The 24,884-nt window shown below is 39.6% G+C and overlaps 6 protein-coding genes across 6 annotated transcripts in view; all 6 read left to right on the forward strand.

The window, feature by feature from the left end:
- The first annotated feature begins 440 nt into the window (after positions 1–440).
- On the forward strand, positions 441–2,855 carry LOC145238803 (b(0,+)-type amino acid transporter 1-like). The gene is made up of 4 exons (XM_080102072.1): positions 441–1,287; positions 1,364–1,551; positions 1,977–2,183; positions 2,502–2,855. The coding sequence occupies exons 1-4, from the start codon at positions 468–470 to the stop codon at positions 2,748–2,750; spliced, it is 1,464 nt and encodes a 487-aa protein (XP_079958198.1). The 5' UTR covers positions 441–467; the 3' UTR covers positions 2,751–2,855.
- A 1,520-nt stretch (positions 2,856–4,375) lies between these two features.
- LOC145237816 (Y+L amino acid transporter 2-like) lies at positions 4,376–6,228 on the forward strand. The gene is made up of 4 exons (XM_080100804.1): positions 4,376–5,195; positions 5,308–5,495; positions 5,591–5,797; positions 5,962–6,228. The coding sequence occupies exons 1-4, from the start codon at positions 4,376–4,378 to the stop codon at positions 6,226–6,228; spliced, it is 1,482 nt and encodes a 493-aa protein (XP_079956930.1).
- Positions 6,229–7,179: 951 nt separating this feature from the next.
- Positions 7,180–9,729, forward strand: LOC145238902 (Y+L amino acid transporter 2-like). Its single transcript, XM_080102183.1, has 4 exons — positions 7,180–8,235; positions 8,421–8,608; positions 8,680–8,886; positions 9,405–9,729. The coding sequence occupies exons 1-4, from the start codon at positions 7,416–7,418 to the stop codon at positions 9,672–9,674; spliced, it is 1,485 nt and encodes a 494-aa protein (XP_079958309.1). The 5' UTR covers positions 7,180–7,415; the 3' UTR covers positions 9,675–9,729.
- An 846-nt stretch (positions 9,730–10,575) lies between these two features.
- On the forward strand, positions 10,576–13,260 carry LOC145237817 (Y+L amino acid transporter 2-like). Its single transcript, XM_080100806.1, has 4 exons — positions 10,576–11,395; positions 11,591–11,778; positions 11,861–12,067; positions 12,991–13,260. Exons 1-4 carry the CDS (start codon positions 10,576–10,578, stop codon positions 13,258–13,260), a joined length of 1,485 nt encoding a protein of 494 aa, XP_079956932.1.
- Positions 13,261–14,617: 1,357 nt separating this feature from the next.
- On the forward strand, positions 14,618–17,953 carry LOC145238730 (b(0,+)-type amino acid transporter 1-like). Its single transcript, XM_080101979.1, has 4 exons — positions 14,618–15,474; positions 15,647–15,834; positions 17,334–17,540; positions 17,606–17,953. Exons 1-4 carry the CDS (start codon positions 14,667–14,669, stop codon positions 17,861–17,863), a joined length of 1,461 nt encoding a protein of 486 aa, XP_079958105.1. The 5' UTR covers positions 14,618–14,666; the 3' UTR covers positions 17,864–17,953.
- A 665-nt stretch (positions 17,954–18,618) lies between these two features.
- The window catches only part of LOC145237491 (protocadherin-16-like), a 53,441-nt gene continuing 47,175 nt past the window's right edge, over positions 18,619–24,884 (forward strand). The window contains exons 1-7 of the mRNA XM_080100370.1: positions 18,619–19,063; positions 19,142–19,873; positions 19,938–20,047; positions 20,180–20,293; positions 20,606–20,721; positions 21,009–21,141; positions 22,497–22,695. Of these exons, the coding sequence (XP_079956496.1) occupies positions 18,701–19,063; positions 19,142–19,873; positions 19,938–20,047; positions 20,180–20,293; positions 20,606–20,721; positions 21,009–21,141; positions 22,497–22,695 (1,767 nt within the window). The 5' untranslated portion in view covers positions 18,619–18,700. The remainder of the gene's footprint in view (positions 19,064–19,141; positions 19,874–19,937; positions 20,048–20,179; positions 20,294–20,605; positions 20,722–21,008; positions 21,142–22,496; positions 22,696–24,884) is intronic.

Genomic DNA, 24,884 nt, shown 5'->3' on the forward strand with positions numbered 1-24,884 from the left:
GGATATTAACCAAGATGTGCTCTTGCATAGATTGTTGCAATACTTTTCTGTTTTATAAGCCGACTGTTTTATGAATACGTAAAGTACACGAATTTGTAGCGTATTTGCATGCGAGGGCTGAACGAGAAATTTGTAAAAAGGTTCTTTGGAGTTATATTGTACAGTTTTTTTGACAATTTGTTTAATGTGATGGTGTAATGTAGAGTGTAGAATGTAGTTATTCTGGTAACGTTAACGTTTGCAAAACTTCATCAACAGTACTAAAAAAAGCTATAGTGGCTGGGCGTGTACTATTGATGTGGTTTGCGTTACCACATTCAAACCAATTGTCAGCAAAACACTTAACAACTAGTTTTTTTTTCATTTAAATTTAGATACTAACAACGCAGATTCATACAAGTAAGGTATTTGCATTTTATCATAGTAATTGGACTTTCAAATCCACATTCGTATGAAATAAAATAACAATGTCTACGATTGATGGTGAACAAACGGGCGAGGTGCAGAAGTTCGAACTCAAGAAAAAAATCGGACTCTGGGGAGCGGTTGCTTTGACAACAGGTGGAATGGTTGGTTCAGGAATATTTGTGTCGCCCGTCGGAGTTCTAAACGCTGTCCACGGCAGCGTCGGCGTCAGTCTCCTTGTTTGGTTCGGATGTGGCGTCATCGCTATGATGTCATCACTTTGCTATTGTGAACTCGGAACGACGTTCGGTGTATCGGGTGGGGACTACAATAACTTCAAGCTTGCCTACGGCCCCCTCATGGCATTTTTACTGGTCTGTAGCAGAAGCCTTTGGCATCCGGGTAATGCTGCCACTTTGCAAATTTTTGCTCGCTACTTGCTTGGGCCATTATTTGGCGACGGTTGCAATCCACCGGAGGTCGTCATTAAAGTTATCGCTTTTCTTACTCTTTCATTCCTTATCTACCTGAACCACCGAAGCGTTACAACCAGCGTCTATTTTGAGATATTTTTCACTGCTGTGAAATTTCTTGCTTTGATGATGATAGCTGTGGTTGGGATCGTTCATTTGGCGAACGGGAGACCCGCTGGGGTTTATAACTTCCAACATGCGTTTGACTCACAGCAAACGTCAAAGTTGACCCTTGCGGATATCGCTCGCGCATTCCAAGTCGGGGTTTTTCCCTACAGTGGGTGGTCAATGTTAAACAACGTGACCGAGGAAATTGAGGACATGAAGAAGAATTTGCCCCGCGCTGCTATTTTAACAATAATCTCTGTCACAATCATTTATTTATTTGTCAACGTCGGATATCTTTCAGGTACAAATTAGTTTTTTTCAAAAAGATTTCCATTATGGAATGTTATTTATCTTGCATTTGTCCGTACGTTTTGCAGTGCTTACTGTTCCAGAGATGTTGTCAAGCAAGGCGGTAGCTGTGGATTTTGCCCAACAAGTTCTCGGTGCAATGGCCTGGTTTATTCCCACCGCTGTGTGTATTTCCTCTGTTGGAACCCAGAACGCGGGCTACCTCTCTGAAGCGAGAATCGCGTTTGTGGCTGCAAGATCAGGATTCATGCCCATGGTAATGCAGAAAAAACAACCGTGGGGATGTCATGGAAAAATCTTTCAACCCAAGTTTTTAACGCAATAGAAAACTGCGTGAAAAGTTATTTTTTTGTAAATTTGAAAAACGTCTCAACACGACAAATACAAGTTTTTATTTTTACTTCCAGTGACATATAATCAAAAAAGCGGTTCTCAATCGTTTGAAGCAATGGACCGCTACTAAATGTATTAAATGTGTGGACCGCCACACAAATTGTTTTTTTAAGATCCTAAAAACTATGTTGTTGACAGATTAACGTTTGTAGTGTAGTATTTAATAGCTCTTCAGATGAATTGCAAATGCATAGACCATGAAATAACCCTTGACTGAGAACCAACCGCTTATATTTTTTTAATTTTTGCCCAATAATCTTCTAAATCTTGAAATGCTTATGGTAACAGCTATATTCGACCATCCATGTTCAATGGATTTCACCCACAGTGGCTCTCTGTTCTATCGGCCTCATGACATCCTTCTTTCTATTATTGGGAGACTTCGATGTTTTAATGGAGGCGTTTGGCTTTGTGATGTGGACCTTCTGCTTTCTCAGTGCCGCTAGTTTATTGATACTCAGATGGAAGATGCCGAATGTCCACAGACCATATAAGGTCAGGATTTAAAACTTTGGATGGCCCATGAAATTTACTAGTTCTTCTTTGTTTTGGTTCAAATCTTGGTTATCATCTATGTAAGAACCCATGCGCTAAGTGCATTTCCGTGTATTTGTTAAAGTCTTTTACAGTAGCTAAGTGCATTTGCGTGTATTTATTAAAGTCTTTTTACAGTAGTGTAAAACTTGTAACAAATCAGTAAGAAAAAAGCAACTTTTCACGTGATTTAAATTGTTTTTGTCCTCAACTGGCATGACGACTACTGTTATAGCTTTTACCAACGTTCATTTGGTACAACTTGCTTCCAATGTTTAGGTGCCATTGCCCATTCCAGTCATCGTGTGTATCATATCTGCTTACTTCGTGGTTGCTCCTCTTATCGATAACCCAAGTTTCGTTTACTTTTACGCCATCGGATTTTACTTGTTGATCTCCATCATTTATTACATATTCCTCGTTAGAAAGGTCACAGTTCCGGGTATAAAGGGATTCAACACATTTGTGCAAAAATTTCTGCTCGTTGCTGAAACGGAATGGGAAGGATTCGAATACGAGAGGAATTAGAAGAAAGGAATTATTTTTGGTTAATCCGACGAATTTTTCTGTCAATTTTCATTTTTGCAATTTACAAATTATGTTCGTCGTATTGATTGCGTTGAATGCAAGAATAATCTCAGGACTTCTTTATCAGCCTAAAGACATAGCTGTCAAAAAATTATTCGGTATAAAGTTCATATTTGTTGCAATACGCACCATGAAGGACTGAACTGTTACTTTTTGTAGTATGAAATAAGCGCAATAGCTTGAAACAGTACAACTTGACGAGAAATTACAACGAAAAGTGATGATTTGACATTATAAATCTAGCGTAAGCGTCTAAGTCGAAAAAATACATGTGTACAAATCTATTTTTGCAACATGTCTGGCTGTAAATTAATCAAATCTCCGCTGAAGAAGCTGAAACAGAATGGGAAGGATTCGGATACGAGTGGAATCACTAGAAAGGAAAATTTTTGTTTTATGCGACAAATTTGTGAAATGTTTTGTTGCAATTGTCAAATTATGTTTGTTTTATATTGATTGCATTGAATGCAAGAATAATCTTCATCAGGACTTTTTTGTCAGCCTTAAAACCTAGCTGTCAAAAAATGATTCAGCATAAAGTCTGGTTCATATTCGTTGCAATACGCACCAATAAGAGACAGAACTGTTACTTTTTGCCGTACGAAATAAACACAACAGTTTGAAACAAAATAACTTGACGAAAAGTTAGAACGAAAAGTGATGGTTTGACATTATAAAATCTTGTACGAATCTACTTTTGCAATATGTTTTGCTGTGAACTAATCAAATCTCTCCTGAAGCTGCTTGTGATGGCAGTGTCACTAAAAACATAGAAATGTCTGAACAATCAGTTGAATGTAACCATGAAGTGTTGTAGTTAAAATTTGATTGTTTTGTTTTTTGTCCAGTAATGTTGAAACCGACACAATTACAAAGATAAAGACTGAGGACGAAACATTGCAAGTGATACGCATACGTGGGTTTCACGAGCTCAACAAAGTCTTAAGCCTGTGTTGACTGCATGCAATGATGTATTACAATTGCGAATTGTTTTCACGTCAAAAAGAAAAACGACTGCTTAACAGTAGGTTAACAGTTTCGCAGACAAAGAACGTCTAGCTGCACTTGAACTCCTAAGAGATCTGAAGTTTATCAATTCGTTTTTCGCTAATCTAACTTAACCTATTTTGTTTGACATCATTCGCAATTTTTTGTGTGGTAACTTTTAAAACGTTTCGAAAGCCCGAAAATTTGTAGGTAGACTGAGTGGTAAACAGACAAATAATTCACTTTGGTAGACTTAGTGAAAATGCACGAGAGTGTTGTAACGTGTGTAGGAAGTTGTACGAATTACGGCAAGGAATGTAGGTTTACAACACTGCAAACCAAGGGAACGGTGCCCTATGCATTTTCACTATTTAGGAAGCTTGTAAATCTGACCACAGTGCAAATGTAAATTGCGACCGCGGAGTGAAGCGCGGTTTACAAGCCGCAGATCTGAAGTGACCCGGAAAATACTCGCGTGTTCAACCGTTTTCGAATGCACAGTGAAATACTTTTTGAACTTTTTGCTTAATATGTCTTAGGTAGATACGTTTTGTTTAGTGCTGAAACAACGACTCAACATGGACATGTCGAATACCAGCATTCAGCAAGACAACAAGTTTGAAATGAAAAAGAGGATTGGTCTTTTTGGTGGAATAGCCCTTTCAACTGGTATCATAGTCGGTACTGGTATCTTTGTCTCCCCGGTGGGAGTTCTACGCAATGTCCACGGAAGCGTTGGCCTCAGTCTAATCATATGGGTCGTTTGCGGCATAATCTCCATTCTATCAGCACTCTGTTATTGTGAACTCGGAGCCACCTTTGGGGCATCAGGCGGAGACTACAATAACTTTAACTTGGCTTATGGTCCTCTGGTTGCTTTCATGCTTATGTGGACCAGATTCCTAATTCATCCAGGTGGTGCGGCCAGTCTTCTAATTTTCGCTCGATACTTTACCAGTCCGATGTTTAGTGAAGGTTGCCATCCGCCAGAGAGCCTCATAAAGATCGTAGCCATCATGTTGCTCTTTGTGCTTATATTTCTCAACTATCGTAGCGTAAAAACGTCAGTTATGACTGAAATCGCATTCACCACATGCAAGTACCTAGCGATGCTGGTTATATCGGTAGCAGGTATCGTTGTTTTGATAAAAGGGAGTCGAGTAGCTGAGGAAAACTTCACAACTCATGCATTTCCGCCACAACAAATTTCTGAGATTTCAGTATCCGAAATGGCAAATGCGATTTATCAAGGCCTTTTTCCCTACAACGGATGGATGGTTTTGACCAATGTGACAGAAGAGATAAAAGATATGAAAAGAAACCTTCCGCGAGCTACATTGATTTCACTCATAACCATCACGACCATGTATATTTTCGTAAACATCGGATATTTTTCAGGTAATCGGTTTATGTTGCTTGTTTTTGAACGACAAAAACAGAACGTTTTTTTTTTCAATCCGCGTTATGTGCCGCTAATTTATAAAATGAAATCAATACATTCTTGTTACAGTACTGACTGTGCCTGAAATGTTAAGCAGCAAGGCGGTAGGAGTGGCATTTGCCAACAGAGTTTTTGGAAGCTTTGCTTGGATTATTCCGGTAATTGTTTGTTTATCAACGGTTGGGAACCAAAACGGATCGCTGTTGGCCAATGCCAGAGTTCCCTACGTTTCAGCAAGATCTGGCCTCATGCCAAAAGTAAGAGACAACTCGCTTACTGTTTAAGTCCTGGAAATAGATGCCACAATCGTTTTTCGAGTTTGTAAGATTATTTTGGGTCCACAATTGTGCAGATCTTGGAGATGCTGCACGTAGAATACTTTACACCTGCACCTGCCTTACTTGCAATGTGTATTACAACAATGACTTACATCATCGTGGGCGACTTCGACACGCTGATATATGCGTTTGAGTTCACCTCGTGGACCGTGTACGGTTTGAGTGCTGGCAGCGTGATCATACTGCGTTGGAAAATGCCGAATATTCCACGTCCGTTCAAGGTATTTAGTCTCACAAAAGTACCCGCATGTAACAGTAGGTACAGACTAAATGGCTTGAAAACCAAAAGTCAATTACAATAGGAATCAAAGAAATCTTTAAATTTTGATATGCAGCAGTTTTAGAACAATTAAAATTGACAATTGTGTGGATTTACTGTTTGTAGGTTCCTATTGTCGTCCCAATTCTGGTTTGCATCATATCAATAGCCCTTATCGTCACACCGCTAATTGAGAAGCCAAGTTTCATCCTTTTCTGGGCGATTGGCTTCTACGTTATTTCAGCGATTGGCTATTATTTCTACATTGTAAAGAAGTGCAACATTCCGGGATCAGAGAGGTTTACCGGTTTCCTCCAGAAACTTCTGAATGTAGCACAGACTGACTGGGAGGGATTTGATTACGAACGAGAGGCCAAAAACACTGAACTATAAATCATTTCAGTTTGATGAACATTTCTTGATTTTACTAACTCATTTTAAACAAAAAACTTATCACAAATATTGCTTTGGGTGTTTTCAAGAGTTTTGTTTTGTAATTTTTTGACATGTTACAAGAATATTTCGTATTACGTTGAAGCATGGAACATTAAGTTTTGCAACGTTTATTACCCGCTGTAACTTTTTTTAAGTCATTTGCCGAATGTGATATTTATCGTTAGTTCTTTTGCCCACAAGAGTTGAATTTTTCTTGTCTCGGGTAAAGTATTGAACAAAACTGTCTTTGTTTCTTTTTTAACGTATATGGAAGGTTTGATTTACTGACTTATGGTCACCGAAGAAAGTTCACCCCAACAAAAAACGTTGTTTGACAATTTTAAAGTTTTGTCGCAATTAAGTTAAGATTAGCGGTTCATTGTGAAATTTTTCCATGAAATGATCCAGTATAAAAATATTGGGGTTAATTAAATTAAGCAGAAAGTTGTTGCTAAATCGGTAAAATTTTTGCACTCAAAGCACTGTACAATAAGTTAAAGTGATACGTCGCAACATTTTGTTTCATTTTAGTTACAGCTGCAAACATAGGCTAATCAGAAAGTCACTGAAAGTCGACGGTTAACGTTTTGTAAATCTAACCACAGTGCAAATATAAGTTGCATTTGCGGTGCTACACAAATATGATTTACAAGCCGCACACATGTTAAGAAATAAAGTAGTACACAAAATCAAACAAGGCAACGAAGATGAAGGCATCTGTTTTTATTATGCAGTATAACAAGAGTTTCTTTACGCTTGATATAGGTATCTTTTGTTTTGTTTGCTGGAAACAAATTAGCACTGCAAACCAAGGGAAATTCATCTGTCGCAACATTTTATTTCATCTTGATCACTGCTACCATAGCATAAGTGTTCATCAGCGGGTGGCTAAAAGTCGTCAACGGATGACATTTTGTAAATCAGACCACAGTGCAAATATAAGTTGCATTTGCTGTGCAACTCGAGTGTGGTTTACAAGCCGCGCATATGTCAAGAAATAAAGTACTACATAACACCCAACAGGGCAACGAAGATGATGACATTCGCTGAAGTATCTGCCTTCAATGTGAACTATGACAACAGTTTCTTTCCGTCTGATATAGTTAAGTAGATTTTGTTTAGTTTGGTGAAAACAAAGACTCAACATGGACATGTCGAATACCAGCATTCACCAGGAGAAAAAGTTTGAAATGAAAAAAAGGATAGGTCTTTTTGGTGGGATAGCCCTTTCAACTGGCATTATAGTCGGTACTGGTATCTTTGTCTCACCGGTGGGAGTTCTACGCAATGTCCACGGCAGCGTTGGCCTCAGTCTAATCATATGGGTCGTTTGCGGCATAATTTCCATTCTGTCAGCACTCTGTTATTGTGAACTCGGTGCCACCTTTGGGGCATCAGGCGGATACTACAATAACTTTAACTTGGCTTATGGTCCTCTGGTTGCTTTCATGCTTATGTGGACCAGATTCTTAATTCATCCAGGTGGTGCGGCCAGTCTCTTAATTTTCGCTCGATACTTTACCAGTCCGATGTTTAGTGAGGGTTGCCATCCTCCAGAGAGCCTCATAAAGATCGTAGCTATCATGTTGCTCTTTGTGCTTATATTTCTTAACTATCGTAGCGTTAAAACGTCAGTTATGACTGAAATTGCATTCACCACATGCAAGTACCTAGCGATGCTGGTCATATCGGTAGCAGGTATCGTTGTTTTGATAAAAGGGAGTCGAGTAGCTGAGGAAAACTTCACAACTCATGCATTTCCGCCTCAACAAATTTCAGAGATTTCAGTATCCGAAATGGCGATGGCGATTTACCAAGGACTTTTCCCCTACAACGGATGGATGGTTTTGACCAATGTGACAGAAGAGATAAAAGATATGAAAAGAAACCTTCCACGAGCGACATTGATTTCACTCATAGCCATCACGACTCTGTATATTTTCGTAAACATTGCATATTTTTCAGGTACTCGGTTTAGTTTCTTTCGATTTTGCTGAGTAAAAACAGATGTGTTCTGATCACTAACGTCCTCGCTCTTTTCTGAGAGAGAAACTAAAACGTTTTTTCATGACGTTGGTGTTAGTTTTAGAATATAAGGTCGCTTGAAATGTTTATTGAAATGTAACAAAGAATCTATAAAAATTTTACAGTGCTGACTGTGCCTGAGATGCTTAGCAGCAAGGCGGTAGGAGTGGCATTTGCCAACAGGGTCCTTGGAATCTTTGCATGGACTATTCCCGTGGTTGTATGTTTATCAACGGTTGGAAATCAGAACGGTGCTTTGCTCGTCAGTGCAAGAGGACCATATGTTGCCGCAAGGTCCGGCCTCATGCCAAAAGTAAGAGGCAACTTGATTACTGGTTGAAACTTATATTTTTGAAGTAATTCATCTTTGCCCACAATGTGCAGATCTTGGAGATGTTGCACGTAAAATACTTTACACCTGCACCTGCCTTGATGGCGGTCTGTATTACAACAATGGCTTACATCACCGTTGGGGACTTCGACACGCTGATATATGTGTTTGAATTCACCTCGTGGACCGTGTACGGTTTAAGTGCTGGGAGCTTGATCATACTGCGTTGGAAAATGCCGGACATTCCACGCCCCTTTAAGGTACTTATAGTTGTGTATATTGTACGTACATAAAATTGATTCGTAGTTAGCTGCGAAGAAACCCAAAATACACAGGGGTTTAAAACAACGAACTCAGTTAACCGTTGTGCAACTGTCTTCGGCGTAAAGATTGTTCAGTGCGATTGTGTTGCAATGTGTTCTTTTACCCAGCAAAATGAACTCAAATCAACTCATGGCAATTGTTGTTGGGGTAATATGCTATAGTTTACTATAAACAAAACAAAAGTTGGAATAAGATAAGTTAGACCACTATTCTATAGACAAAGTTCGCTAAATATCGATAGTTCACGCAGTACGCATTGTGGCGTATTCAAAAGAAAAGTTTTGCAAAAACGCTGACAGTTTGGGTTAACTAACATAAACACTTTGTTCCTGACTCTATTCATGTTTTACTGCCGATTTCATAACCGTGCCCATTACCTATCGGCATTGAGCAAACTTCGTCAAATGTGATTTCTTGCGTTAGTCCTACCTAAAATTTGGTTTTCGATTTTTAGGTTCCGATTGTGGTTCCCGTTTTGGTTTGCATCATATCCATTGCCCTTGTCGTCACACCTCTCATAGAAAAGCCAAGTTTCATCCTTTTCTGGGCGATTGGCTTTTACATTATTTCAGCGATTGGCTATTATTTCTACATTGTAAAGAAGTGCAACATTCCAGGATCAGAGTGGTTAACCATTTTCCTCCAGAAACTTCTGAACGTAGCACAGACTGATTGGGAGGGATTTGATTACCAACGTCGAGAGGCCATAAACGTTGAACTATGAGTCATTTCTGTTTGATGAACATTTCTTGATTTTACTAACTCATTTTGAAGCAAAACTTATCACAAATATTGCTTTGTATGTTTTCAAAGAGTTACGTTTTGAAATTTTTTGACATGTTACAAGAATATTCTGCATTACGTTAAAGCATGGCACATTTGATTTTGCAATATTTCTTAGCCGTTGTAACTTCTTTAAATTATTTGCTGAACGTGATATTTATCGTTAGTGTTTTTGCCCACAAGAGTTGAACTTTTCTTGTCTTGTGTAAAGTATTTAATAAAACTGAACTAATTTTGTCTCACAAAACTGTCTTTATTTGTCTTTCAACGTATATGGAAGGTTTGCTTTACTGACTTAAGGTCACCAAAGAAAGCTCACCCCAACAAAAAACGTTGTTTGGATTTTTTTTAGATTTGTATTGACGAAAAGGTTAAGGTTAGCGCCTAGCGGTTAATTTTGGAATTAGTCCATGAAATGATCCAGTCGGAAAATATTGCGGTTTGTTCCACTTTAGCAGAAAGTTGTTACTGAATCGGTAAAATGTTTGCACTTAAAGCACTGCAAATCGAGGAAAGTTGATACATCGCAACATTTTGTTTTATCTTGGTCACAGCTACTATAGGATACATTTTTATCAGAGGGTTGCTGAAAATCGTAAACGGTTGTCACTTTGTAAATCTGACCACAGTGCAAATATGTGTTGCATTTGCTGTGCTACTCAAATGTGCTTTACAAGTCGCACACATGTTAAAAATTAAGTAGCACATCAAACCAAGCAAGGCAACGAAGATGAAAACATTCGTTGTAATATCTGCTTTCAATGTGCACTATGACAAGTGTTTCTTTATGTCTGATATAGGTGTGTAGATTTTGTTTAGTCTACTGAAAACAAGGACTCAACATGGACATGTCGAATACCAGCATTCAGCAAGACAACAAGTTTGAAATGAAAAAGAGGATTGGTCTTTTTGGTGGAATAGCGCTTTCAACTGGCGTTATAGTCGGTACTGGTATATTTGTCTCCCCGGTGGGAGTTCTACGCAATGTCCACGGCAGCGTTGGCCTCAGTCTAATCATATGGGTCGTTTGCGGCATAATCTCTATTCTATCAGCACTCTGTTATTGTGAACTCGGAGCCACCTTTGGGGCATCAGGCGGAGATTACAATAACTTCAACTTGGCTTATGGTCCTCTGGTTGCTTTCATGCTTATGTGGACCAGATTTTTAATACATCCAGATGGTGCGGCCAGTCTTCTAATTTTCGCTCGATACTTTACCAGTCCGATGTTTAGTGAAGGTTGCCATCCTCCAGAGAGCCTCATAAAGATCGTAGCCATCATGTTGCTCTTTGTGCTTATATTTCTTAACTATCGTAGCGTAAAAACGTCAGTTATGACTGAAATCGCATTCACCACATGCAAGTACCTAGCGATGCTGGTCATATCGGTAGCAGGTATCGTTGTTTTGATAAAAGGGAGTCGAGTAGCTGACGAAAACTTCACAACTCATGCATTTCCGCCACAACAAATTTCAGAGATTTCAGTATCCGAAATGGCGATGGCGATTTACCAAGGACTTTTCCCCTATAGCGGATGGATGATTCTGACCAATGTGACAGAAGAGATAAAAGATATGAAAAGAAATCTTCCACGAGCGACATTGATTTCACTCATAGCCATCACGACTTTGTATATTTTTGTAAACATTGCATATTTTTCAGGTACTCGGTTTAGTTTCTTCCGATTTTTCAGAGTAAAAACAGATGCTTCTGGTCACCAACGTCCTCGCTCTTTTCTGGGAGAGAAACTAAAACGTTTTTGCATGTGGTTGGTGTTAGTTTTAGAATATTAGGCCGATTAAAAATGTTTAAGTTTTTGTCTCGAAAAGTCACACAGAATCTATAAAATTTTTACAGTGCTGACTGTGCCTGAGATGCTTAGCAGCAAGGCGGTAGGAGTGGCATTTGCCAACAGGGTCCTTGGAATCTTTGCATGGACTATTCCCGTGGTTGTATGTTTATCAACGGTTGGAAATCAGAACGGTGCTTTGCTCGTCAGTGCAAGAGGACCATATGTTGCTGCGAGGTCCGGCCTCATGCCAAAAGTAAGAGGCAACTTGCTTACTATTTTCGAGCTGGATGAAGCATATATTTTTGAAGTAATTCATCTTTGTCCACAATGTGCAGATCTTGGAGATGCTGCACGTAGAATACTTCACACCTGCCCCTGCCTTAATGGCGGTCTGTATTACAACAATGACTTTCATCACCGTTGGGGACTTTGACACGCTGATATATGTGTATGAATTCATCTCGTGGACTGTGTACGGTTTAAGTGCTGGGAGCTTGATCATCTTGCGTTGGAAAATGCCGGACATTCTACGTCCCTTCAAGGTACTTAAAGTTGTGTATATTGCACTTACATAAAATTGAGTCGCAGTTAGGTGGAAACGAACCAAAATGACACAGGGGTTTAAAACAGCGAACTGATATAATCGTTGCGCAACTATTTTAGGCTCTGGGATTTTTTAGTGCAATTGTGTCGCTATGTTTTTTTATCACCAAGCGAAATAAACTCAACTCATAGCAATGGTTATTGGGGAAATATGTTATAGTTTACAATAAACAAAACAGAAGTTGGAATAATATAAGTTTGACCACTACCCGAACTTAGGCCTATAGACAGGGTTGCCATCGACTTGAAACCAAAAATAAGGACAAGTGAAAAATTAAATTTTTATGCCAAACGAAACAAACGTTTTGGAACAAATCTTAGCATTCATACGAGCCATGACATATCATTTGCAATATTTTGGCCAGAAACAATCTGTTCCAGCAACTCGTTGTTCGTAGAAAACTATAAGTGCATCTCACGACAGCTCAGGCCTAGGTTTACTTTTACTTGTAGCAGAGATTTGACTATAGTAATTGTTGAAAATAAGGACTCCAGTCAAAAATAAGGACATTTCTTAGAAATAAGGACAATGAACTTTTCTAAGACATAGCCCTTCCAAATAAGGACAAATCTTAGAAATAAGGACGGTATGGCAACCCTGCCTATAGACAAAGTTTGCTAAATATCTAAATATCGACGTATTGTGGTACATTTTAAAAAGAAAAGTTTTACAAACACGCAAACAGTTTGTGTAAACTTACATTAACACTTTTTTAGCATAAACAGTTTTTAACTCTATTCATGTTTAACTGCCGATTTAATAATCGTGCTCGCTACCTATCGGCATTTGGCAACTTCGTCCAAAACAATGATCAGTTATTGTGTTAGTAATACTACCTAAACTTTGGTTTTCAATTTTTAGGTACCGATTGTGGTTCCAGTTTTAGTTTGCATCATATCAATTGCCCTTGTCGTCACACCTCTCATAGAAAAGCCAAGTTCCATCCTTTTCTGGGCGATTGGCTTCTACATTGCTTCAGCGATCGGCTATTATTTCTACATTGTAAAGAAGTGCAACATTCCGGGATCAGAGAGGTTAACCATTTTCCTCCAGAAACTTCTGAATGTAGCACAGACTGACTGGGAGGGATTTGATTACCAACAAGAGGCCAAACACGACATATCGTTTTGAGTCATTTCTTGGCTACCTATTTAAAGCAACAACCTCCATTAAAACATTGGCCAAATAAAACACTCCTTCAATTTCGTGTTGTAAATGTAAAAGGTTATGTTGAGATGGATGTCCAAATGCTTTTATTGCAGTTATGCCGTTGTTATTTACAAAAACGTTAATTTTAAAAATTATATTTATTTGAACCAAATCCTTCGCGGTACAACACAACAGTCCCATATTTCTTAAAATGTATCGAAGCATAGCTCTCAAGTTCATTTACAAATGTTTAACTGTGCGAGAAAAGTTGTACGAAAACGCTAACATTGTCAACTGTGTTACCCTCGAGCTATTTCTGTGAGTCAGCATTTTTCTGTGCAAGGAACCAACTGCTAGTGTTCAATCTGTGTTTGCGTTGAGCTAATCCTTCAATCGAGCCCCATAAATTGCAATAAAAAAACAGAAGCAAGTTTCTTAGCCATATTGTTGTGTGAAGTGTAACGTGTTACTTAAAAATACATAAAATAAAGCAGTCCACTTAGTACGGATTTGCAAAAACAGATAAAATAGACTGTGATATTTTGCATGTGAATAATAGAGATTCGGTCAAAAGAAACATATATGCAAGGAGTAAAAAAGGCCGAGAAACCATTGGTTTTAGTCGTTATTTTGTGTCCATTATCTTGACATTTATGGAACCAAAAATTAATATTTAAAATATAATTTTTTTTAGTTCCATAATCACAGCCACTTAATTAATATACACCACATTACGAAATTTAGCGGTTTAACATGCTTTAAGTAAATTAATTGCTAAATCTGACGTGGAGAAGGGACATGAGCTGGTTGGAACCTTATCCCAGGAAAGACCACATGACTTATAGTTTGAAAACATGGTATGATGCCAGTCGGTTTAAAAACGAAGGTAGAGTAACGACGACTACAAAAAAGAAACCCTATAGACAACTTTGTGAGACCTTCAGTAAATTGCTCCCAAATTAAATTGTTAAGGAGTTGTTTTATAATGGAAGTGCGGACATTAAATTATTTTACAGGCTAATGAAGTTTGAGCACACGTCTTACCAGTGTTTGCAAGTTTTACACCGACCAATTCAACCTTAAATTGCTGCACCTTCGGTCAAAGTTAATGAAGCGTGTGAAGCAAATACTTCAGTTGCATGTCGGGCACCACAAACGCGATAAAAAAGTGCAAGAGCAAAAAGTTCTAAAGATCTTAAAGGCGTACACAGTGTTGTGCGTAGGTATAGATTGCGTAGACTATAAAAGGGGCATTTTAGTTAAAATGAAATGGTTATTGCAAGACAGCTAAATTTGACATTCTCAATAATTTCTTTTTTTTTAGAAATGTGTTCTTTAAAATTTTAGAATATCAACATATCAGCTAAACTAAAACTCGTGGGCTAACGATGAAGGATTCAACACAAAACAGCGGCTCGTTTGAGCTCAAAAAACGGATTGGACTTTGGGGAGGCGTAGCATTGACAACAGGCGCTGTAGTAGGAACTGGTATTTTCGTTTCTCCAGTCGGTGTCTTACGATCAGTTCAAGGAAGCATTGGACTCAGTCTTGTTATATGGGTCGTTTGCGGATTAATTGCAATTCTATCTGCTCTATGTTACTGTGAGCTGGGTACTACGTTTGGTGCATCTGGTGGCGATTTTAACAACTTCAATTTGGCGTACGGGCCTGTAGTTGCTTTCATGTACGCTTGGACCAACTTTATGGTCCTTTTGGGCGGAGCGGCGAGCGCTCAAATCTTTTCACGCTACCTGGTATCCCCGTTTTACGGCGAGGGCTGCGTACCTGCCGAAAGCGTAATCAAGATTTTCGCCGCTGTTCTTCTTATGGTCATCGGTTACATTAATTGCAAAAGTGTCAAAGTGTCCGTAAAAGTTGAAATCGCATTTGCCGTGGCAAAGTTTCTTGCTATGCTTATCATTGGAGTCGGTGGCATAGTTTCCCTGATAAGAGGAAACTCAACGGGATTGTATAATTTCGAAACAGCTTTCTCGTCTCAATCCATGAAAAGCATTACCGCGTCCCATATCGGACAGGCTTGCTACCAAGGCTTGTTTCCCTATAACGGTTGGAGTGTCCTCACTACTGTTACCGAGGAAATCAGAGATATGAAACGGAACCTGCCTCGCGCTTGCATTATTTCGGTGACGGTTGTGATAGCGATGTACTTGTTGGTGAACGTGGGTTATTTCTCCGGTAAGACTTTCTGTTGTTTTACAACGTTGAAATAAGCAAAATATGCGCTAATGGCTATGCTGGGGCAAAAATAATTTGTGAATTAAAAGTTAAGGAAGCACTGTGTTAAATACTTAGCCTAAATCTTTATGTTTTTCTTGTATTTGGTAAGTGTTTATTACCTACATTGTAGTGCTTTCTGTGGACGAGATGCTTACGACAAAGGCTGTCGGCGTGGTTTTCGCAAACAAGATTTTAGGACCAATAGCTTGGTTTGTGCCTCTTGCTGTTTGTCTGTCGACGATTGGAAACTTAAATGGGGCATACTTGTCTGTTGCTCGTTCACCGTTTGTCGCTGCTAGGGCGGGTCTGATGCCTAAGGTAAGTCCAACATTTTATACAAGTATGTATAGTGTAGCCCCCGTAATTTATTAAAAAATCTGTGCAGCCTGCGATCTGCAACGACCATTACACTAAGGTTTTCTAATTTGTGTCGAACACAACAATGCCTGATGGCGAAAACAAAACCATCTTCTGTTGCACAACATTGGTTCTTTGTTTAAAGCAGTGGTTCTCAACTGGTGGTCCATAATGACTCTTTGGTGGCCCACAGGACGTCCACTTAAATTTGGTGATAAGCTAGAGATGATTGTTAGCTGTTAATAATTGTATCTCACTTAATCTTGATCGGTTTAAAGAATTATCATATTTAAGCCAAAATAGTTGTTTTGTATATGCGTACTTCAATCTTGCTCAAAAAAGAAATGGTCTATGATACTATTTTTACTGGGCCGGTGGTCCATGGCCCGAACGAGTTGAGAACCACTGGTTTAAGGGAACAGAAAAGTCTAGTAATATACACACACAAAAAGGCCCACAAACTTTCCCAAAGAATGTGACGTTAAGAAATTCATTACCTCTTAAGACTTGAATCGTACACAAATATTATCACGACATTATTTTAATACAATTACACAATCAGTATACGTACCAACTTGTTATAGGAGTCCAGGTTATACTGCAGGCACTTTGACGGACGTTTTAGCATTTTAAGTCACTTGTAGCATTCATATTTTTATAGCTGCACATAACACACTGTAATTTTAACACATAATATTTCCAAACCCACCAAGTTCAACCACAAACAACGACAACTGAACGAACCGCATCCAGCACAAAAAGAAACTGTAAAACGTGGTCTGCACAAGATTGCACCACTGATGACATAATACGCCTTGTTTGTTACGTTGGAGATTTCTCTACCAATCATGGCGGCACGGGCTTTGTTACGTCATAGTAAATAAAGTCAGTTAATTGGCGTGAAACAGAAAAAGGGATAGAAAACATACATACACAAGCAAATTCTCGCTGTAACATATAGGTTACGATTTGCGTCAAAAACTACATTCACTTTAAATGCCACTGGTAATTCAATTTCGTGCATGTCTTTAGCCAAGTCCGTTTGCTGATTAACACAACAGCAGTGCCAAATTTGTGACCCTAGCTGGTTATACCACCATTGTCAAAGTTTATACTGTAATACTTATTTAAATTAATGTAAAAGCATAGAGCCAATAAGTGATAAGCTGCAGACAGTGCACACTGTTCTCGTCACCAGCTGCACTGATGAGACCTTATAGGTCGAAACAGTGTGCACTGTCTGCAGCTTATTATTTAAATTAGTTCCACAACATTATATTTTCTGTAACCTACTTTTGCTTAAAACTATGCCCTGTAAATGCAAATTGGTTTAATTTTCCGGCACAAGTCTCTGACAGAAATAAACTGGGTCAGTTTATAACTTAAAAACTGCGGGCCCATAGCCTACTGGTTTTTCTAGTTTAATGTAAGCAAACACAGGTCAACGAATTGTTCCTTAGATTCTGTCGATGATCCATGTTGAGTATTACACCCCCGCTCCAGCAATCATTACAAACTGCGTGGTGACTGCAATTTACGTTTGCATTGGCGACTTCGACACATTAATATATGCATTCGGCTTTACATCGTGGGTGTTCTATGGTTTAAGTGCGGGAAGTGTGTTGATACTTCGTTGGAAGATGCCAAATCTTCCACGCCCCTATAAGGTAGGCTGGCATTAAAAACATAATATTGATTTTGTGTTATTTGTAATTTTTTATAATTTCTATAGGTGCCGTGGCCTATTCCAGTCCTTGTATGCATAATTGCTGGGGCACTGATCGTCGCACCCTTCTTGGAACACCCTGATCCTGTTTACTTTTGGGCTTTGGGTTTCTACGCTGCCACACTGCTTGGGTATTTCGTATTCATCGCAAGGAAAGTTCGAATTTCTTGTTTGCAAAAGGTGTATGTTTTTCTACAAAAGTTGCTGCAAGTTGCTGAAACCGACTTCCAAGGTTACGCGTACCAGCGCAAGAGTGAAGGATAATGAATATTTTCTGCGAGACAATTTGCGACTATACTTTTTGTCGACATTGTACATTTTGTAGAGTTTTGTGCAAATACTAGCCAACTTACTTTCGACAAGGAAAAACGTATGCTTGTACGAAAATAATCTATTTTTTGAGCCATAGGGTTGGTAGATGAGGTTAAGTTTTAATAAGTAAAACTTGCCTTCCATAATATGAAAGAACACAATGTATCGTACACACTGTCGGTGCGGATTATTTAAATGTTAAAGTACTGCCGCTGGACGACGCCATTGCACCTTTGGGAGGCGGTCGCGACAGACGCTACCTCCTTTTTTCTTTTGTTTTGAAATGTAAATATGTGCACATGGAGTTTTTATCGAGCGAGGTTTGTGTTGTAAGTTTACTTACTTCAGCTTGTGCTTTACATATTTTAAGCTCATGCCAATGTGGTACCTGTGTTTGTCAGTGGCACAGGGTAGGTTAGTGAGCAGACTTTTACATTATATGACAGTTTATCAGAGAGGCATACACTCTTTGATGGATGTAGTTAATAATAATGCAAGAAATAACGCCAGCATTTAAACACACTGTTGGCATAGCATGGAAGTACAGCTTGTTGTTAAAAATGATGACTTAAAAAGCTTTGAACTTTGATTTCAAGAAAGAAAAAAAACGTTTGGTAAGACACATTGCTAGCAACATAATTAAGCCAGAATTGATCTAGACTTTTCATTTATTTTTGTTGAATTTTTATCTTTTTTTAATTGTTGTGGGGGGTAAAAACCAGGAAGTGTTTGATAAATCACCCATGGCAAGTTGCTGACACAAAGACAATTTTTGGCAACAATGAAAGAATGCCATCACATTTCTACCTCAAAATGTCCAAAACTGGGACACTAGGATTATTCGCTGCCTATTTGGAGTATTGTGCTGTAATATTCTTACTACAAGGTTTAAACCAAGCTCATGCCCAGACAATACAGCACACATTTTCGGTTAATGAAAATGCAACTATTGGCACTGAGGTTGGAAGACTATCAGAGACTGGAGGGAATTTTATCCTGACAAGCTCTTCTGAATCTCCATTTCGGAACTTTTTTGATGATGTTCGGCTTGAGGCTGAAGGAATAATTATAACTAATGCAGAGTTGGACCATGAAGTTAATCAACTTTTTGATGCCTCTGTGGTGAACGTTGAAACCAACACCTACTATCAGGTACTGTATAATACTTTTCCAGGTTTAGACCTTATACATGCACAAATTTTAAATTCCATTTTTTTTTTGTTCTGACAGGTTGAAATTATTGTGGTTGACATCAACGACAATGGTCCAGAATTTTCAAGAGAAGTCATTACCCTAAATATTTCTGAGGCTACAGAAACTGGTTCTAAATATCATTTAGGATCAGCCACAGATGCAGATTCAAGTCCCTTCAATGTTCAGGGATATAAAATTACCAGTGGCAACACCGGGGATGCTTTTTATGTCAAAAACAGGACAATCAATCAACAAGTCTTTGCAGATTTAGTTGTGAACAAATCTTTGAACAGAGAAGTTACACCACAGTACTCATTATATATTGAAGCTTTTGATGGTGATAATCCACCAAAATCTGGAAATGTTGTTGTCAATGTCAATATACTTGATGACAATGACAATGCACCCACATTTGATTTCACCAGATATACTGTCTCAATATCAGAGGCTACAGGGGTTGGTGAAGATATAATAACACTAAATGCCTCAGATATTGATGAGGGAGTCAACAAGGAGATAAGATACCATATTGATAGAACACAAAGTGATCCAGACTTTTTGTTCGATGTGGATGCAAAAACTGGAAGGATTTACCTCGCCAAGAAATTGGATTATGAAACAAAGATTCAACACAAAATTATTTTGGTGGCAGTGGATGGGGGTGCAGAACCACAAATGGGTTCAACAGTAATTATTGTGGACGTAGAGGATGTAAATGATAACAAACCAAGCATAAATGTAATCTTCCTGGAGAATGACAAAGCAGAGGTATAGTAGGCTTCAGTTGTTAACTGAATATTTTGGGTGATCTAACTAAGCTATTTTTACACAGGTGTCAGAGGCGGCGGAAGTTGGAGATTACATTGCAAGGGTTTCTTTATCCGATCCCGACCTGGGCGAAATCTCTGAATTTAACGTAACCCTTCAGGGCGGCGACGGAAAGTAAGTCGATCGCGGCGCATATTTCTGTGTTGCCACGTGCAACAATACACTCCGGGCGGCGCGAACCCAAAACGCACGGGTCACTGTGAAAAACTCTTTCCTAGCCTGTTGCTAATTTGCACAATTACGCAGGTTTGGCGTGCAGAGCGACAGCGGCATCATATACCTGGTGTGCGTCGAAGGGGCCCTGGACCGTGAAACGCAAGACTCCTATCACCTTACACTGAACGCGACGGACCTGGGCAGGTATGTGAGCGCATAATCCGTGCACAATCGCCTTGTGGTGAAACATCACGCTCATTGTCGTGCCATCTAAAGCGAGACACGATCGCGCAATTATCCTTATATACGCGGTTTTATTTCCATGTGATCTAAAAACCTAATCCCTCACATCAAATTATATGTCAAATTTGTAATATGATGCAGCCTTTACACATCCAAATCCTATCGGTATTTTCCTCATAATTACGCCCCAACGTTGCGTATTCATCATAAGCGTTGTATATTTTTTCATTTTTCACTAGTTAAATTTACTCAACTTATCTCAATTTGTTATAGCCCACCTCAAGTAGCTAGCGTTTCGTTTACCGTGACGATAACGGATTTTAACGACAACCCACCCGAATTCGAAGACCAGCTGTACGAGCGTGAACTTTCTGAGGAAGCCTTCCCAGGTGAGCTTACACTGGGTTGTACACTGTATTCTTGCAGTGTATAAGGCCTTTAGGGAATTGTTGCAAAGTATACAGAAGATTAACGACAGTTACTGTCATCCAGGCCTATTTGTAACGCTTGCATTTCAGTTCTTATTTTTTGTTTCTCCAAACAAAGTCAGAATCCCTTGCCGATGCTTTTGTGCGGCATGGCTGCACTAATCTTGTTTGTATAAAAACTCGCAACATCGACCCAAAGCCCCTGTGTACACTCGTGTATTCGCACGTAAATCCAGTTCTGTTGACAGGAACCTTCGTCATTCAGCTAGAGGCCACCGACCGCGATCTGGGTTCGAACGCCGAGGTCACTTACCGATTCCACACATCGGAACAAAGCGATTGGTTTGACATCAACGAGGACTCAGGCCTTATTACAACCGCGTATGTATCCACTTTATAGTATTTAGCTCTTGGCCAACGCTAGTATGTTAAACACGCGCGATACTGGTTGGCACAATCAAGGTCCCAAGTGGCTTGAGGTCTTTGTCAACTTGTGACACCGATTACTCCCTTTGGCTCGCATCGCAAGTAGGCAAACCGCTTTAAACGTGAAATTTCGTGTATATCGGATCTTTTAACCTTGCCATGCAGTACCCGGTACCCCTGTTTACATTTACTGATAAAAAAAGTAGTTTGGTAACTGGTTGTTCGCACCATAAAGGCAGAGTTAACTCTAAGAAAATTGTGATAAGCATGTAGCGTAGATTCAAATAAAAAACCTGCGGGTAAAAGTCATTAAATCTTGATTTTAAATATGAATGATATGTATTGGCATCCTCACTGCATTGTATTTTTCTGTTAATAATTTTACCACACCTGTACCTTACTGTAAAAAAACGCGAAGATTGGATTAAGCCACGCTAATAGTTTCCGTTCATCTTGGTGTTACTGGGTCGGGTCGGTTTCTCCAATGCCCTCCTGAAATTGACCCAACCTGTCTTTGTATATACCGTCTTTGAAGTCGATCGGAGCTGTTGGAGAAAGTACAAATTTGACAGACAACCGTTGAACATTGGCCTTTCGACAAATACGAAATATCCGCGAAGTGTTATTGCTTTTTCGGCCAGTATTGGAAGTGTTAAGGCTGAAAGCTTTGATCTGGCCGATTTGCAACAGGTTCTTAGGCCGTCGCCGATCCGCCTTGCATTTCAAAAGGGATAAATCAAATTATGGCGCAAGGGGTTAGGGCAGAAATCGAACAGAAGCTGTATGTTGCATGTAATCCAGCGAAACTGGCAGCGAATAAATTTAATTTACGTGGTGCGCGTGAATATGAACAGAGTTTAATCATTTATGCGCACTTTCACATATAGTGTTGTTGCGTAAATGATAAATATTTCAGGCTGTGGCTAAACACGCACCATCAAAATGAAATAGTTGAAAGGGGAGAGCTTAATGATCGACTTTTTGTCATGATGGGTTCCCTCTATCCAGCTTTTGTTATCTGTTTTCGTGATATCTTCCCAAACCATCACTCGTATTTACAATAATTTAAATGCTATTGGGAGGTCTACGTCATTATAAAACCAAATTCTTTACACCAGTTATTTTAAAACAAAAACAAGCAAGCAATTGGCGGCCGCTGGTGAAATATTATGCGGCCCCATAAGATTAAGAACTTTTGAATGCGGCCCTTGCACTGAAAAGTTTGCCCACCCCTGTTATAGAGTATATAGACAACAATTGTAGCATTTAGATCAGCTTTTTGACTAATCATGCTTTGATTTGCGTAAAAGGTTGAATCTGAACCATGACGTTGCTTCTGAAGTTCGATTGGTGGTCATCGCCACTGACAAAGGAATTCCACCACTTTCTTCCAACACAACCCTATTGGTTCGGATTATGGATACTTTCGACCGGGCCCCGGAATTTGAAAAATCATCCTACAGCGTTTCAGTACGGGAAGATAGCGTCAACGGGACATGTTTCTTTCAGGTATGTTTGTCCCAGGTTGCGTTGTGTGATTTTGATTTGTATAGGTATGTTATAAAACGGATTTGTTTGTTTTTTAACTAGGATGTATTTGCATTTCATTTTGCCGATTGAGATCAGTCCAAAACGATCAGTTTATGTCATAAGACACCTCAAAAAGGAGATGTAGCTCTTACAGTGAAATCGGTTTAATTGCGTTGCCCAAGCGATTAGATGGGGTGATCAAGGCTAAAGCTTTTTCGCAAGCTGATTGATTTCTGTACGGTGCCGGGTTCGTAGGTTATATATTCCCGTGTGATGACTACGCCTGTCGCTCCGTATCGAACGTAAGTGTATTAAAAGCTGCATTATAAAGCGAGCCGCCGCGGGACCGGTTCGTCGCTCTCTTATCTTTATTTTACGCGACTGCGAGTTGAGATGACGCGCTCAATACGCGTTTTAGTGACAGATCGATCTACGAACTATTGCGACGCGCTTAATTCCAAGTGCTTTTGATTGCTCCCGTACCGTTCGCCAATAAATCAGTTTCCGTTATTTTGCGCTGCCTTGTGACAGCCAAGCTGTTTAGCCACACGCTATATCCATCACTTTACGGTGTGATATCCATAACTGCGCGAGCACGGTTTCGTATTTCGTGTTGTAAACGAACAACGGCCTTGACCTGCCAGGCGCGGCATGGAATAGTTGTACAGTGCCACGCTTGTCAAGGTATGACACTGCAAACGCGAAAATGGCAGCCTCTGACCTCTCCACAGCAAAACCTGTCAACCGCTGAAGTTATTTTACCCGTAGAAAATACCTGTTTCAACCGCGTTGGTATAACTCATGTGTATTCTTTGCCCTCATTAGCTGATGGTATTGTTTTCAAATCTATACGTTATAGGTAGGACACGAACACATGTTGGTTCAATTGAAATACGTGTCTGTATATTTTTGGTGTGTGCAGCTGTCGTAAATTCAGATGAAGAAGCCGTTTTCCGGTCATAAAACTTTGATGTCTCAAATTAAAGCCATTACCAGAATTTATGGGCGTCGTGTATATTGCAGACTGTCCAAGAGCAAATTTTGAACCTGACATGCTTTGAAATATTGTTCCGTTGCCCGGTTTTTGGACCTACAGCAAAGCAGGCGTTTCCCGGAACGACGACACTATATCGCAGTTGAATTAAAAACCTGTGATTTATGAAGCTAGGCCTGGAGCACGCGCGCCCCCTCGCCGTATAACGAACATTTGGCCCGCTGTAGTCGCTCGATCCGCAATCGCAAACATTCCTGGGTACACAGGCCAGTGTTTGAGTGCAAACAAATGAGCAGGTAACCCCGCTTCGCTTATCGACGTCGGTCCGATGCTTGTGGCCGTTTCCTGTCCTGCTCTGGGCAAATAAATGTGCCCGGCCCTTGGGTTGACGTCCCACGGAGCCCAGTGATGAATGCGAATTGTTCATTTCCCTGGAATTTTGGTTTATTGTCCGCCATGTCTCTTTATGTGTGCTCAACGGAGGTGGGTTCTGTGCGAGCGTTTTATCGTAAACGTCCTCCTAATTTATGAGTTTCGTTTCCGCTTGTTGTCTACATACGGAATATATTATCACAAAAACTTTTTGAGTACCTTAACGTTACCTACTGGAGCGTGTCTTGTAATTAGGCCACAAGAATGTGTTTCGCAATCTAGCGTCCAAGCTTGCAATTGTTGTCGGTGTCCAGCGAATCGCCCAAGGTCAATCGCAACGCATTCCTCTAGTGTTCGACCCAAGCATTGCGCTTTCGAAATCTCCCTGTTCGTTTACATTTGCTGAAGAGATTTGTTTACATTTGCGGTGGTCCTCAGACACTGTCCGCGTTTCGCTGTTACGCCCTTCCAATCCCTTTGTCGCCAGCTTCTATTAATGAACTGACCCTTGAAGAAACAAACAAGCTGATTGTCAATAGCGTCTGAAGTCTGGGGGTGGCAAAGGGATAACCGTGTGAAATTTAGAGTGTTGCTATTTCTAATGTGAAAATGGTGACAAACAAGACCTTTTGTAGCGATTTTTTTCACATTGCAACTATTCATCATTACTAAATTGAGAGTGATTATTCTGAACAGTATCTGACCATCAAACATATTCTATTTAAATAGGGAACTGATGATACCAATTAGGCTATTTGTTCGAAACATATTCATTGACTGATTCTGTTACTAGGAAATTAGT

The sequence above is a fragment of the Phallusia mammillata genome, chromosome 7 (assembly GCF_965637545.1).
Source record: "Phallusia mammillata chromosome 7, kaPhaMamm4.hap1.1, whole genome shotgun sequence".
Taxonomy (NCBI): Eukaryota; Metazoa; Chordata; class Ascidiacea; order Phlebobranchia; family Ascidiidae; genus Phallusia; species Phallusia mammillata.